The sequence below is a fragment of the Verruconis gallopava genome (assembly GCF_000836295.1).
Source record: "Verruconis gallopava strain CBS 43764 unplaced genomic scaffold supercont1.3, whole genome shotgun sequence".
Taxonomy (NCBI): domain Eukaryota; kingdom Fungi; phylum Ascomycota; class Dothideomycetes; order Venturiales; family Sympoventuriaceae; genus Verruconis; species Verruconis gallopava.
The window spans coordinates 206,605-219,782 of record NW_015622139.1 but is presented as its reverse complement, the minus strand read 5'-3'; the positions used below and the strand labels follow the sequence as shown (position 1 = coordinate 219,782).

Here is a 13,178-nt window from a genome sequence, read left to right as displayed (position 1 = left end):
TGGGCCCGCCAAGGATTTCTTTCCGAGCGTCCATCTCGGGTGCGTCTTGGTCGCTTTTTCTTTGCTTTCGCGTTCTTTGCACGTTTGGCCTTTTGCCTCTGCCCGGCCTAGGTCCGTCTGCGCAGTCTCTCCGGGCGCCATGATCTAAGATAAAAAAAATTTTTTTTTAAAATAAATATTTCATCCTGGACGAGAGCTGCCGGAACGTTCCGCGAGTCTCGCCCCAACGCAAAACCTTCTGGGCCCCCTCTCTCCTGTGATAACAGCTTCTTTAGCCGGGACGAATGACAGTGTTTTGAAGACATCTTGACATGGTCCATGGCGAAGCTTCTCCACCAAAGCTGGTGGAGGCCGACTGGCGCCTTGCTTCGTAAAAGGTGAGATTTCAGGCTGCCGGCTCACGTCTGTGTCGTGTGTGTGTGCGTGTGTGACAAAAAGGCCGACGCGAGCCGTAGGCTGAACGGTCGCACCCACACACACACACACACACTCTCTCTCTCTCTCTCTCTCTCTCTCTAAAGCGGGCACAGGCATTTTATTTTCGATACGGAGCAGCCTGATGTTACTCTCCGTGTCTCTCCCTCTCATCGACCAAGACGTGTCTGGGCAAGCGTTGATGCGCCTTGACGAGTGATGAGGTACCAAAAAAAAAAAGAAAAAAGCACGGCTGCGGCCGTGTCCGAATGACAAGACTACATTCGTCTCCATTCTCAGAACGGCAAAGTCGGCAAATCATTCATCTGGCTAACTAAGCTTCGCGCGTGTTGGTAGAGAGCGCCATTGCCATGTGTACATGTGGCTTTCCATGCGATTTTGTCATCGGCCCTCGACAAGCGTTGTACCAACGTATACGCGCCATGCAGCCGTGTCCGCCGTCCTGCATACGTCTCCGTGCGTTTTGCGCTCGTCTCGTCCATCTCGGTTGCACTTGACCATGTACAAAGCACAACTCCTCCCTCTCACGGCTGAGAAAGGGCAGAAGCGAGATGCTCATCTCATCGGCCGGCCTTTTCTGCCTAGCGTTGTTTTTTTTTTGCTCGTCTGGCTTTTCGCTCCTCCTTGTGCAAGGCTGCACTCTCGTTTGCGCAGCTCAAGAACGCAATTCACTCCCCCCACCCATCGCCTTCGCGCAGCCTACGCAGCGAGCAGAGTCTGCTTCTGCAAGTAGGTTACATTCCACGCACGTGACTTCGAGCCTTACGTAGACAGTAACTTACCATTTCCGCATGTCGCGAAGGTTATGTTCAGTCGTGCAAGAGAGTTAGAAGCTGGCTCCATCTGCTCTGTAAACAATGATCTTGTGTAGCATCTGGCCAAACGTCTTCTCCAGTCTATCACAGATTCGGAACTCCTGCTGACTTGGCTCCTTCCTCCATTCCCCCATCGTGGTGGAGCATGCTAGTAGAGATACACGCTTCTCAAAGTCCATCACCATGCACTGCAATCGCGGCGTAGCTTTTTATCAGCTCTACATGACCAAATCTCCAAACATCGGTTTAGTCTTTATGGGTTTCTTTTTCTTCCCCCCTTTCCTTCTGCTCGTGCCGTCTTCGTCTCGTTGCGCGTTCAGGAGCTGATTCGGCTGCAAACAAGAGACCAGGGCTTCGCTTTTGCCGCCGTGTTGGAAATGGCTGTTGCCTGACAAAAGTGACGGCGGAGGGCTATGATCCTGCACCGGCAACGAAGTCGATGTCCTCTTGATCGAGCAAAGATCAGGCTCGCTGTCGAATCGCTGACCGGCTCTTTCAAACTTTCCAGCCGCCTGCTTCCTTTTCGCCGTAGCGTAGGATAGAAAGGGTAGGCAGCAAAACACAGCTTGCCGCGGGCCAGCCATGCGCAACAAGCCTGGATTGCGCTGGACAAGACCCGGCACTTGCTCAGGCGACTGTTTCGCCGTGGAGGTTGCGTGGGAACGGATGGGCGAGGCAAAAATGTTTGGGTAGGCAACCTCCCGGGCTGCTGCTCTTCGAAGCTACGCGGACGTTCTTTGCGAGCGGAGTGACTTGAACCGATACAGCGCATTTTAGCGTGTTATCAGATGTCCCCAGTTGGCTTGTTTTCAGGCTTGACGGACTGATATTCGATCATCTCAAGTGAAGTCAACGCATTTGCGGTTCTTATTTCATTTCACATACACTAAAGCACACACACAAACATGCATACATGCATGCATACATACGTACATACGTATACACACGTCAATTTGCTACCGCACCTACAAGGTCCAGTATGTCATGGACTACAATGTTGCAACCCCCACCCGTCTTGTGGGTTCGAGAGATTGAGTCTGTCCTTGTTTCCGTAGGTTCTAATGCACGATGCCATATATATTTTATCAAGACGCGACAAGACAGATGAAGTCGGCCGTCAAGGCTGGTTCAAAAGATGAATCTCTGATCGGTCCACGCTCTGGAGAAGACCATGACCAGCGGCCGTGAAATCAGGCGGAGAACATGACAGTTAAGATCTCGCTTGCTTGAATGTCTGTGTTGCCCCCAGACGACGCTGGCGGAATCTTCACGGATACCCGTTGGACGGGCGAAGAAAAAACGTTTTGGCTTCTCTTTTACGCGGTGGAGCCTTTTGTCGCCATTTTGAACTCTAGAACTAAACTGCTTGAAGGTTGAGCCGTCGGCAAACGAGAAGTTTCGTCTGGCGTGAATGGATTGCAATGCCACGTCTCTTAATCCGCCGTGGAGAATCACTTAAGGAAGACAAGACGAAATGCAAAGTCTGATCAGGTGTTTCAGACGGGATGGTTCTTCGGCGAGTCGTTCTTCCTGGCGTGCGCTCTCTTCGAAACGGCTTCGACCAATCGCAGCAACGCTTCCTACACTTGAACAAGACGCCCACGCGCCCCCAGGCTTCAACCGCAAACGTGATGAGCGAGCCGGAAGTGTCGTTGGCTTTCGCCCGTTCGTTAACTTCGCCAGCAAGTGAAAGAGGTAAAGGGAGCTTCGATTTGATATAAGATGGCTCTTAGCACGCCTACGTCCTCGATGGCTCTGCTGTCCACTCGCTCCCTCTCTAATCATGGTGACGGGCGGAGGAGGAAGCAACTTTGGAGAAGACATCGGCAGAGCTCTGCATGACACGACGAAGAATCGATGCGACCATCCTGCCATCACCCGTCCTTCCACCGTTGCCCGTCTGGTCATTGATGGATCCTGTCTGCTGTTCGCCGTCCTGTTGCTTTGGCTGTGGGTCAGGACGAGACGACGATTACCGAGCGTCAAGTCCTTGCTTCCATGGTATACGTACGGGACTCTGCTAGGCTTGACAGCGCTGTGTGTTGTACGCCTTCGCATTTATGCGATTCGAAGCTAAGACAAGTACAGGTACCTGACCTTGGGCCTAGTTCTCACAACGCTCAAAGCCTGCTTCGTCACCACCTCCTCCAGCACTGTCATCCTCGGCGCGCTCGCCAACGCAGCTTCCGGCATCGCCGACCTGGTCCTTCTCCAGATCGTTTTCTATTCCTTGACCAGACGGCTGCTGCGCCTTGGCGGATGTCAGACGAGATTCGTCTCCATGCTTAATCTCGTTGGCTTGTCTTTGTCGACGACCGCCTTCCTTCCGACAACCGTGCTTTCCACCGTGGCTAGCATCTTCAGACTCACCTCAGGACATGATCCTACCTCGAAATCTCTGCTGGCCAACCTGAGCATCTACTTCTCGGCCGCGTTCTACACATCCTACTTCGCAGAAATCCTAGTCGGGTCTGCCACCCTTGTCTTCGCAGCGTCAAGGCCAGACCCGGGCACGATTGTCCCGTCAAAGGTACACGCTCTCCTCTTGTACACACGGATTGACGAGACTGACGCGTCCACATGGAAAAGAGCTACCCTTTGATCGGCTGCACGATCGGTTTTCTTCTCATCGGAAGTGGTTCAGCCGTCGCACAGATGTTTGCGTATTCTCTTCCCTCAAGGAGGCTACCAGACCTGGCTTGGGTCCTCTTTCTCGCGATATTCAACGTGTGTTTCATGCTCGCCACATTCACTGTTCTGCAGATCGCCAGAGCTATTGCCGTACCGGTCGTCGATCCAAAAGGTAACTCAACTTGTGACTCCGAGGCGTCCGAAGCGATCCGGGCAGTGGTTCATAAACGCTGCACTCATGTCTGTGGCGCAGATATTCAATTGCCCAGGCATACACACCTGCCAAAGAGACGGGTATGGCTACCCGCCGTGTCTAATTCACCTAATTCTTCCCGGTGGCGTCTTAGCTCACCGCTGGTAAATTTACGGTCTCCCCTTCTGCCAACCCGAAATGCACAGTACGCATTCTGAGCGGGATCGAGAAACGATCGCCACGAGTGCACGGAGAGCTCTGAAGTCAGAACACTGCAAACTTCAGCATGTGTTGATGACTTCAATGCAGGCTGTACGAACGACGTTTAAGAGACCTGGGTGATCTTTTTGCCTGCCTTCACATCCATAGATGGATACCGCTGACTTCGGGATCCCACTTGCCTAGTGAGTAGCATTTGCGCTAGGAAACCGCTTTAGTGTCATTGGTGAACGATGGTGATCAAGAGGGATGCTTCTCAAGTACATGTGCATGAGAACGTTCAAATAAATGAAATGGCGATTAAATAAGAACCAATGCTCATTAATTAGAAGAGAAACCCCTGCCACTATCCTACAACAAGTCTCCTATCCACAAGGACAGAAGCTTCATTACCCCGTGCCTTCCTTATACTCCATTCTCATGTATCTGCATCTGTTCCCCGTACAAGGATGGTCTTAAGGCAGCAAATACTCCCAGCCAGAAACGGAAGAGAAAAGTAGCAACCCGAAACGCCATACCGATGCGAATGATGATTGGTAATGGAAAGCAGTAACAGAACAACAAAAGCCAAGCAGAGTGGCAAGACCAGCCATGTTTCTTTTCTTTAACCCGTGAACCGGACACCGTTTCAAAATGCAAATGAGCAATTCCAAGACTCATACACGCCTATACAATGACTGTTAGACCGTTTCACCTAGTTATTACCCGCGCTCCAGGTTTGTAACACAGAAAGCAACTCCGTCGCTACTGTCTTATCGGACTTTCTCAGTATCAAAGCGGGGGCGAAATGTGCATAGACATGTTCGTTTGAGGTTATGGATTAGATGTCATGGTTTCATGATTAGCGAAGACGAAGTCATCCTGGTAATTGTGAAGACTCTGTTCACACCACTCGTAGTAGAAACTTCAAAAGGCGCCCATTCCTGGTGGAGGCATACCCGGTGCGCTAAGCGGTTCCAAGTGCCGCGTGTGCGCCCAAATAACCTCGTGCTCCCTGACGAATGGCAAAGCTTGAAAGTCATATTCTTTGTTCTTTACCAACTCCATGAATGTAATGAGCAAACCCCATGGATGAGGTCGCTTCGGAGTAAGTCGCTCAAGAAGGCTTATCGCAATCATTTCTTGTAGCTGCATATGATTGTCCTCATGACCCTCCGTCGCATGAGCGAACAGCTCCAACAGAGCTTGGGAGAACCAGAACGTGTGCGCGTTCGGGAAGCGAAGCTGATTTATCATCGCGTTTATGAGGTTGCTTGCCCCCCGAGCCGGTCCATTCGCAATTTTTTGGAGGATTGCAAAGTGCGTCGATGATTTGTTGAAGAGGCCGCCCTTAGGATTTGCGGACGCAATGGCCTCATTGGCAAGATACAGGACCAAAACCTGTACCAAATCGAATTTTTCTGCCATCACTTCTATCTTCGAGGACAGCTCTGCTATTGCATTTGATTTGCCCTTGATGGCCGCATCGAGGATATTCTTGATTTCAGCATCTCGCAGAATGCCGTCAAGGTCCAGCTGGACTGTAGGAATTTGGCGAATACCGTTGATACGATCAATTTTTAACCCAGGGGTAAATGGATCTGGCATCTCCATGGTTGGCAGATGGGTCCAATTGATGAGGTTGCGCACCTGCACACAGGAAGCTGGTGTGGCCGCATTGAGCCTGGCATGGTTCTCGATGACGAATTCTGGGAAGTCATGTTGAACAACAATGAGGACTCGGAGGACTGCGATGATGTATCCTGTTGCAAGCGGGTTTTCCAATGTTGACAAAATGTGCTCCGCATTTTTGAGGACAATCTCCAATAGCGAGACGTACGCGCTTGCAGCCTGCAACTAGTTAGTTTCCATGCTTTGCGGTCACCCGAGAATAAATATCTCACCTTCTGATGAGCACCACCCATTCGCAGTATAGGTGCCATGAAGAATCGATGGGACACTAGCGATAGCCAGCAGAATGTGAAGCCAGGGTACCTCGCAGGCTGCAAAAACGTGAACAGCTTCGCGAAGACGAGTAGCATATCGTCGTAAACTTCGCCTAGTGCAATAGAGACCTTGTGAAACTCGTAGAGGAGATCTGAGTAGAATCTAAAAAAAACTTTGTGGTTCGCGTGCTCTCCTCTCTTCTTGATATGGTACTGCTGGAAGAATGCGAATTGGCTGACTAGAGCATCCAGGTACTGTGTTTTCATTGGCTTGACGGCACCATCTGAATCCCCTTGGTAGAGAACGAGTAGGGCAACAAGCCTTGCAAGTGCATCAGTGGGAAGGTAAGCATTGTCCAACGAGCCGCAAATCTCATCTTCGGTATCATAAGCCTGAATACTGTAGTCAATACATGCTCGAAAGAAGTGAGCAGTAGTCTCCAGGTCGGTGAGAACTCTGTACTTGTGAAGCTGCTGCACGAAAGCCACACAAGTCTTCTCAGATGCCCCATTTCGAACCAAGTGGATCCATTCATCGAATATGTGCTCATGCTGATCTTGTTTCGAGGCCGGTGGCGGAGCCGCCGTATCAGCTTGGTCAGGGGCTCTAAGACGGTCAAGAAGAATTTGGGCGGGATTGTTACCCGGGTCTTCAGCAGCCAAATGGCTTAGAGCCTCAATGGTGTTTGCGAAATCTGCCCGGAGGGCGAACGGGAATGCACCTAATAGGACCACATCCATGAGCTCACTGAGAAACTCGAAAGCATGTGGATCGCGTTGGGACAGATGGATGGCGAGCATCGCATCTACCCGTTGGAGTGACAATAGATTTCGACTGAGCAAAGCAATCGTGACCTTCGGGTTGATCAACAGATTCTCATTACTTATGTCGTTGAGATGGTGCCAAACTTGATGTCCAGCTAAGCTAGAGACAGAGCAAAGCTCAGTAAGCAATTGTGTCCCAACTTCAACTTCGATTCGTCGTTCCATCTGACCGGAGAATAGGTAGTGCAAGATACGGACTGCGGCAATTTCGATAGTCTGGTCGACGCTAGCTGGAGGAATTGTGTACTGCAAGAAGCGCATAAGTCGAGTATAGGCGTCCTTGACAAGAGATGCAGATCCAAGTTCACTTGCTGAATCCTCTGGGGCTGCTTTGGCGCTGTCGAAGACGTCTTGGAGCATTTCCAAGAGACGGTTGGCCACGTAACCGTTCGCATGGACTTCTGAGACATCAGCTGGACCACGAGAGGGTTGAAGCTGCGCACGAGGGATAGCTGGCTCGCCTGCTGGAGTTGGCACATTCGGTACACCAGTTTCATATTCGGGCATTTGATGTCTCCCATCTTGAACTGGGCCATGTGAGGCACCAGCTCTGTTCGGGCCAAAGTTGTCGTAGATAGCAAGTTGTTGAGCCGTCAACCCCCCTGGTCCGTCGCTGGGCTTGAACGGCTCTGGCATCATCCGTGCAAATCGATGAACGCTTGGCCATTGGAAGGGCTCATCGTTTTGCTGCTGACGATACTGTGCCCGAGCGAGCAGTCCATCTTGAATGGCCTCGTCAATGACAGCAATCGACTGTCTCTCAGCAGCTTCCTCGACGACTTTGCAGACAATGTCAATATTTTCATTCACAAACATAAGAATGACACCTTCAGCAAGTCCTTCACCAGGTAATTGCCGACCGAGGGCGCGAATGTTGTTCGTCATGCTCATTCGAAGCGGCTCACGGCAGGTTACCAGAGCCAGACTGCCAGCAAGCGATTTCACCATACTGTGAGCGGCGTGCCTAAATTTCTCTTCATCCGGCTCCGTTGCGAAGTCTTTCGTTACTAAGTTCGAAGCGGAGATGCCTGCGATCGTCACAGATCTCTCAACAACTGGGAAGATAATTTCGCGTATGGCGTGTTCAGCCGCTTGCTGGAACACTGATCGCGTTTGCTCAGCCGTGATCTGGTTAGCAGACGGACTTGGAGGATAGAACAAACGCGTAGAGATATCTGGTAGGGAGTTGATGATAGCCTGCGGCGAGAAGCGATCACCCAAACGTGTGTTTTGTCTTGAGAAGTTAGCCAGTGTGAGGTCATTGAATCCTTCAAGACCTTCAGGGATGCTGGCAGGGAAGTCAGCATCATATGGAAAGTCACTCTCGCGAATAATGACAGACGGTTCAATCTTCTTGATGTCTGCACCGATGTCCTTGCACAGAACCTCCACCTCGAATTTCAGCTGGATCTTCATTTCGATATGATGATAGAATTCAAGCAAGATTGATAGAATTTCTTCGGTCCAAGGGTTTGGCGGGGCAAAAGTCTTGCTTTTCGCCACAGCCTTTAAGACGCGACAGACGAATGGAATGACCACTAATAATCGCTTGGACTTGTGCGCCTCAACAAGCAACTCAGCAAAGGCGATGTTGCGGTACATGATGGGCTTATCGCGAGCAAGCGTGAGGTGACCCAGCCACGATCCAAGGTTTTTCAATTGGTTGCGGTCGTTCGCATTGTTCATAGTTGCATCGGCATTGAGTAAGCGTACGCAAGTCACGATTGTCTCGCGTATTACTTCTTTCCATAGCCATTTACTATCAAAGAGTCGAAGAAGCTTTAGGAATAGGTCATGATAATTCGGCTGAGACTTTGCTCGATCCTCGACAAGATGAAGAGCGAACCATTGATGGTATTCATCGGTCACGGCCTGTTGAATATCTCTAAATTTTTCGTCGATGTTTCGATCTGACAAGTTGTTCACTGCAAAGATGACGCGATCCTGGATCTCCTCATCAGGCTCCCTGTAAATATCTGGTCGCAGAGGAGGGTCAACGTTCAAACTTGTGAATGGAGCAGATGATTCGCTAGCAAGCTCTTCGGCGACTCCGTTGGCAATGCCATTGGTAGTCTCACCGTTACGCTCTGCGCCTATTCTACTGCGCACGATGTCGTCAGCAGTCCGGAAGACTTCGGTACCTTGAAGCTCTGGAATTGCGAGAAGCTTTTCGCAAAATGTCGGCCACTCAGTAAGTTTAGACTGGAAGTGGATTAGAGCTTGCAGGCCAAACTTGTACATCTTGTCCTCTCTTGAAGTGGCCGTCTGCAATGCCTCTAAAACCATTGAAAGACCAGCTTGAAGCGCTATGCTCGATAGTAGATTGAAATTGATGATGCTGCCAAAGAGAACGGCAGTTGTTGCCAGAGCATCGGGTGGATATTCTCCAAAGCAGCTGTATTCGTCGAACAATCCTTGAATCATACAGGCAAACAGCTCTTGATCGCGTGGATCTTCCGAATTCTTGTAACGCTGCAAAGCCTCAATCATTGACTTAACATCTGTCTCCCGATTGTAAAGGCTCTTGAAATGGTCTTGCATTGCAGCGTCAGCCTCTGGAGATATTGCGTTTCCATTTTTACTGTTATCGCGGATGATGTGATCAAATCCCTCCCCGTAGTTGATCAATCGTGGGTATGCGCCTATTGCAAGGCGATTGAGAGGAATGAGGATATCTTCCGGCAAAACTTGACCAAGCCAGGTGAGAAGAACGTACGCTGTGTCGACTGTCAAAGGCACGGTTTGTATTGGGGCGCCTGCTTCTTTCTGTGTAAGGATGTCTGATCTCGCCTTCTCTTCAACAAAAGCAGAAAGTGCTGTTGGGAAATGAAGGCCATTCGCATTATGAGCATCCTGCAGCCATGCTTCGATGTCAAAGTCGCCATGACCATGCGCGTAGCAGGCGAGATCAAGCCCAAACTCATTTGGAATGCCTGTCAGCGGTAGTAACCAGCCATGCTCCAGAGAGTGTTCGTATATCGGAGCAATCAAGAGTTGATCCATCTGATGATATTTGACGAGTCGTTCAGCAAGCCACTGGCTATCTTGCTTCCAAAGACCGTGGAAGACAAAACTGTATCCCTCAAGCTGCTTTTTCAGGAAGGGGAAAAACAGCTGATCAAAAGCCTGATCTTGCAAACCACCCCATGGCTGAGGTACTGCTGCTGAGGCGACCACAAAGTAAGGCGTGTGAGGATTGATGACCGCTTCGGGAATGCCGAGCTGTATTGCATGTTTATAGGTGTCCTGGTTCTGAAAAATCTTTTCGAAGAGGGCGGAGGTAGCATCTAGAGAAACAAGCGGGTGTCGGACAGCCTCTTCGGCATATGCCTTAACTTCTTCCGAGGCATCTTGGAAGCTCTCAATGGTGTAGGCACGCCGTAACCGTGGGATTTCATTCGCATTGAGCTCATTGGCTGTGCAGGACAGAAACGCAACCACGAAGCTCAGCTGGGTATCGATCTGATTCCATTTTCCTCCCCACAAAAGCTGAATATCGAAATTCTCGTATTCTTGAGCTAGAGGGAGGAGAGCATGATACAGTGCCAGAAACTGCTGCTTGCTGATGACTAGATTCTCGCGATCGAAGGAGTGAACAACGTCTTGCCAGTCCAGCCTACGTCCGGCCCGATGCTCTTTCAATGCCTGCACAAATATAGCAGGATTGTAGGCTTCACCGTTCTGGGTAATGACCATGAACAACAACACGCTCGCCACTTGTGTGTAATTGATATGCCGCACCTCAGCCGAAGCTAGCATGTCCTTGCATGTGTCCAAGCTGGCTGTCGCACGCTCGCCAGTGCGCTGTACAAGTCTCACCAAATCATTTGTAGGACTAGTTAGTTCGGCGAGCTGTAGCGTAGACATGACTTCACTTGGGGTTGGTCTCCCAAGCTTTTCATACCGTACGCGCACAGCGTAGGTGAGGTTGGATAGTAATTCCTCGTTCCAATTGCGGGGAGGATTCTGGAGGAGACGGTCGATGAGGGACGCGAGATACGCCGGTGGAAGATCTTCACCCGTTTCAGATGTAGGGTTGAGGATGGCCATGAACATGTTTTCGAGGTTATTCGAAAGGATTGCGTCGGCTACAATTTGTCAACGAGATCGTACAGTGCGAATAGTGTTGCGCCTACCTTTGGTTTTGAGATCCGCCTTGGTCGCACCTTTTAAGGCAAGGGCGAGCATGCACTTAGCCACCGGGTCAAGCTTGAATTTTTCCATGAATGTCGACAGGTCAAAGTCACGAAAAGGCTCGCCTTCGTTCACGTCTATGGCGTCAGCGATCTTCTTCGCCTGATCTGGGCTTGTCCTGATAGTTTCCATCTCGTGTACTAGCACAGTCCAGCTGGCGGTTGGTTCAGAGGTGTCATTGCCAAATATACGAGCGGCATGTTGCCGAATGAGCTTGCGCATCGTGTACGCTAGAACCTCCATGTTCTGGCTCACAAACTGTGGAATAGGTTAGCGATGGACGCAGCTAGGAGAAACGGGGTATAGAACATACTGCTTCGAGGGACCGTATGCTCTCGTACCGTTTCTGCGGATCTTTCTCCTTGTCTAGCCGAGCTAGTTGTATGCTGACTTGGGCGATGTCGATGGAAGCAACTCCTCCTGACGCGGAGAAGGGTGCAGACGTTGCTGATTGCTGTTGGGGAGAGCCAATATCGCTCGATTGCGAAAGTGAAGGCGACGCTCGCGTTAACCTTGGCTTGCTTCCGCCGTCACCACTCGCACCTCCCTGCGCAGCAGTGACGGCGGAAGGATGCTGCGAATGCGATGATGGCGGTATTGTACGGCTCCGCGAGGAATACAGCAGCTGATTGCCAGTTTGCTGCTGTACTCCTGTGCTATTGGACGGGGAGAAGGGCGACGAGGTGGAGGAGACGGAAGAGTTGCGGCTGAGGTTTTGTCGTGAGCTTCCGACTGAATTCGACGCTTGGTGCGAAGCGTTTGTTGGCGAGAAGGTTGTGCGCGACGGGCTGCTTGATGGATTCGATGGGTTACGAGTGTTCGACTGCGAATGTAAACTAGACGCGGTTTGAAGCTGCGGCAAGACACGGCGCTGGCTCCAGGGGTTCATCTAGACTTCAATCCATCCGATCACGATACAAGAGTGTGACGGTGAGGAGGAGGTGCGGTGAGGATGGAGAGGTGTAAGTGTCGTCTGTCATTCAGGTTCAGTGCTCAGATTGCACTGGGCCGGCTTTTGCCAAGACTGAGATGTACCGCTTGAGCAGGCCCCACGAAGAAACTCGGCTCACACACAGCGCAGTACGACTTAAGCCTCCAGGTTTCAGGAGCTGCATCTTTCGACAAGCATTTTGATAAGTGCCTTGGTCTCGTAAGACGGGCAGGACTGTGCAACTTTTTGTTTTCATCTTGCAGCCGCACGAAATCAAGGGATCAACAAGCATGCCAGCAAACTATTGCATCGTCCTGGTACCCAACCGCACTGGCTACGAAGCCGCCCAGAAGTTCCTCACGCTCTGTAGGAAATTTCTTTATTCGATCATTACCGATCCCTTCTCTTGGTGTGTTAATCATACTCCTCACGACCTGTACCCTGTCTCCCCAAGACCGTTGTGACGGATCACAGAGTCCCAGAAAGTTTGCATACCAGCATTCGGCAATGAGCATGAATCCACATTAACAACAGACGGCATAGAGTCACGACCGGACGGCTTTGTTTAAACATAAACATATGACCAGAATTATGATTTTATGTGATTATCTCGAGAAGGACCTCCATAAGTGTACTGTTCTTGATCACGTGAATGATTGAGCCTCAGAAATGAATCAAAGACCGATGTATTACAAACGTAGCCCGACGACCATGCTTCCATAGGGCATACTACTCAGTGGTTGAGTATATTCACACGGTTTTATTCTCGGGCAGAAATCAGACACTTTGCAACAGATCACGTCACGAACCACGCCTTCCAGTTACCAACGCATCTTATCATGTTTGAGCACCATATTTAATATCACGTGATTTAAACGAATAAAGTACCTTGTTCTCATTACTTATCTAAAACTATGGAAAATCATAAATTAAGGTAGTTAGCTTCACGAGTGTCCCGGGAAATGAGATACGTTAAGGTACGACGAAGTGTGCAACGTGACAGCGCGGCC

The 13,178-nt window shown here is 50.4% G+C and overlaps 2 protein-coding genes across 2 annotated transcripts; one reads left to right on the top strand and one right to left on the bottom strand.

The window, feature by feature from the left end:
- Positions 1–2,373: 2,373 nt before the first annotated feature.
- Positions 2,374–4,664, top strand: PV09_01016 (uncharacterized protein). Its single transcript, XM_016353852.1, has 3 exons — positions 2,374–3,287; positions 3,339–3,780; positions 3,840–4,664. The coding sequence occupies exons 1-3, from the start codon at positions 3,034–3,036 to the stop codon at positions 4,290–4,292; spliced, it is 1,149 nt and encodes a 382-aa protein (XP_016217947.1). The 5' UTR covers positions 2,374–3,033; the 3' UTR covers positions 4,293–4,664.
- PV09_01015 (uncharacterized protein) lies at positions 4,594–12,196 on the bottom strand. The gene is made up of 4 exons (XM_016353851.1): positions 11,551–12,196; positions 11,180–11,495; positions 6,177–11,131; positions 4,594–6,123 (listed from the first exon to the last, which is right to left on the bottom strand). The coding sequence occupies exons 1-4, from the start codon at positions 12,124–12,126 to the stop codon at positions 5,200–5,202; spliced, it is 6,771 nt and encodes a 2,256-aa protein (XP_016217946.1). The 5' UTR covers positions 12,127–12,196; the 3' UTR covers positions 4,594–5,199.
- Between the last annotated feature and the right edge of the window lie 982 nt (positions 12,197–13,178).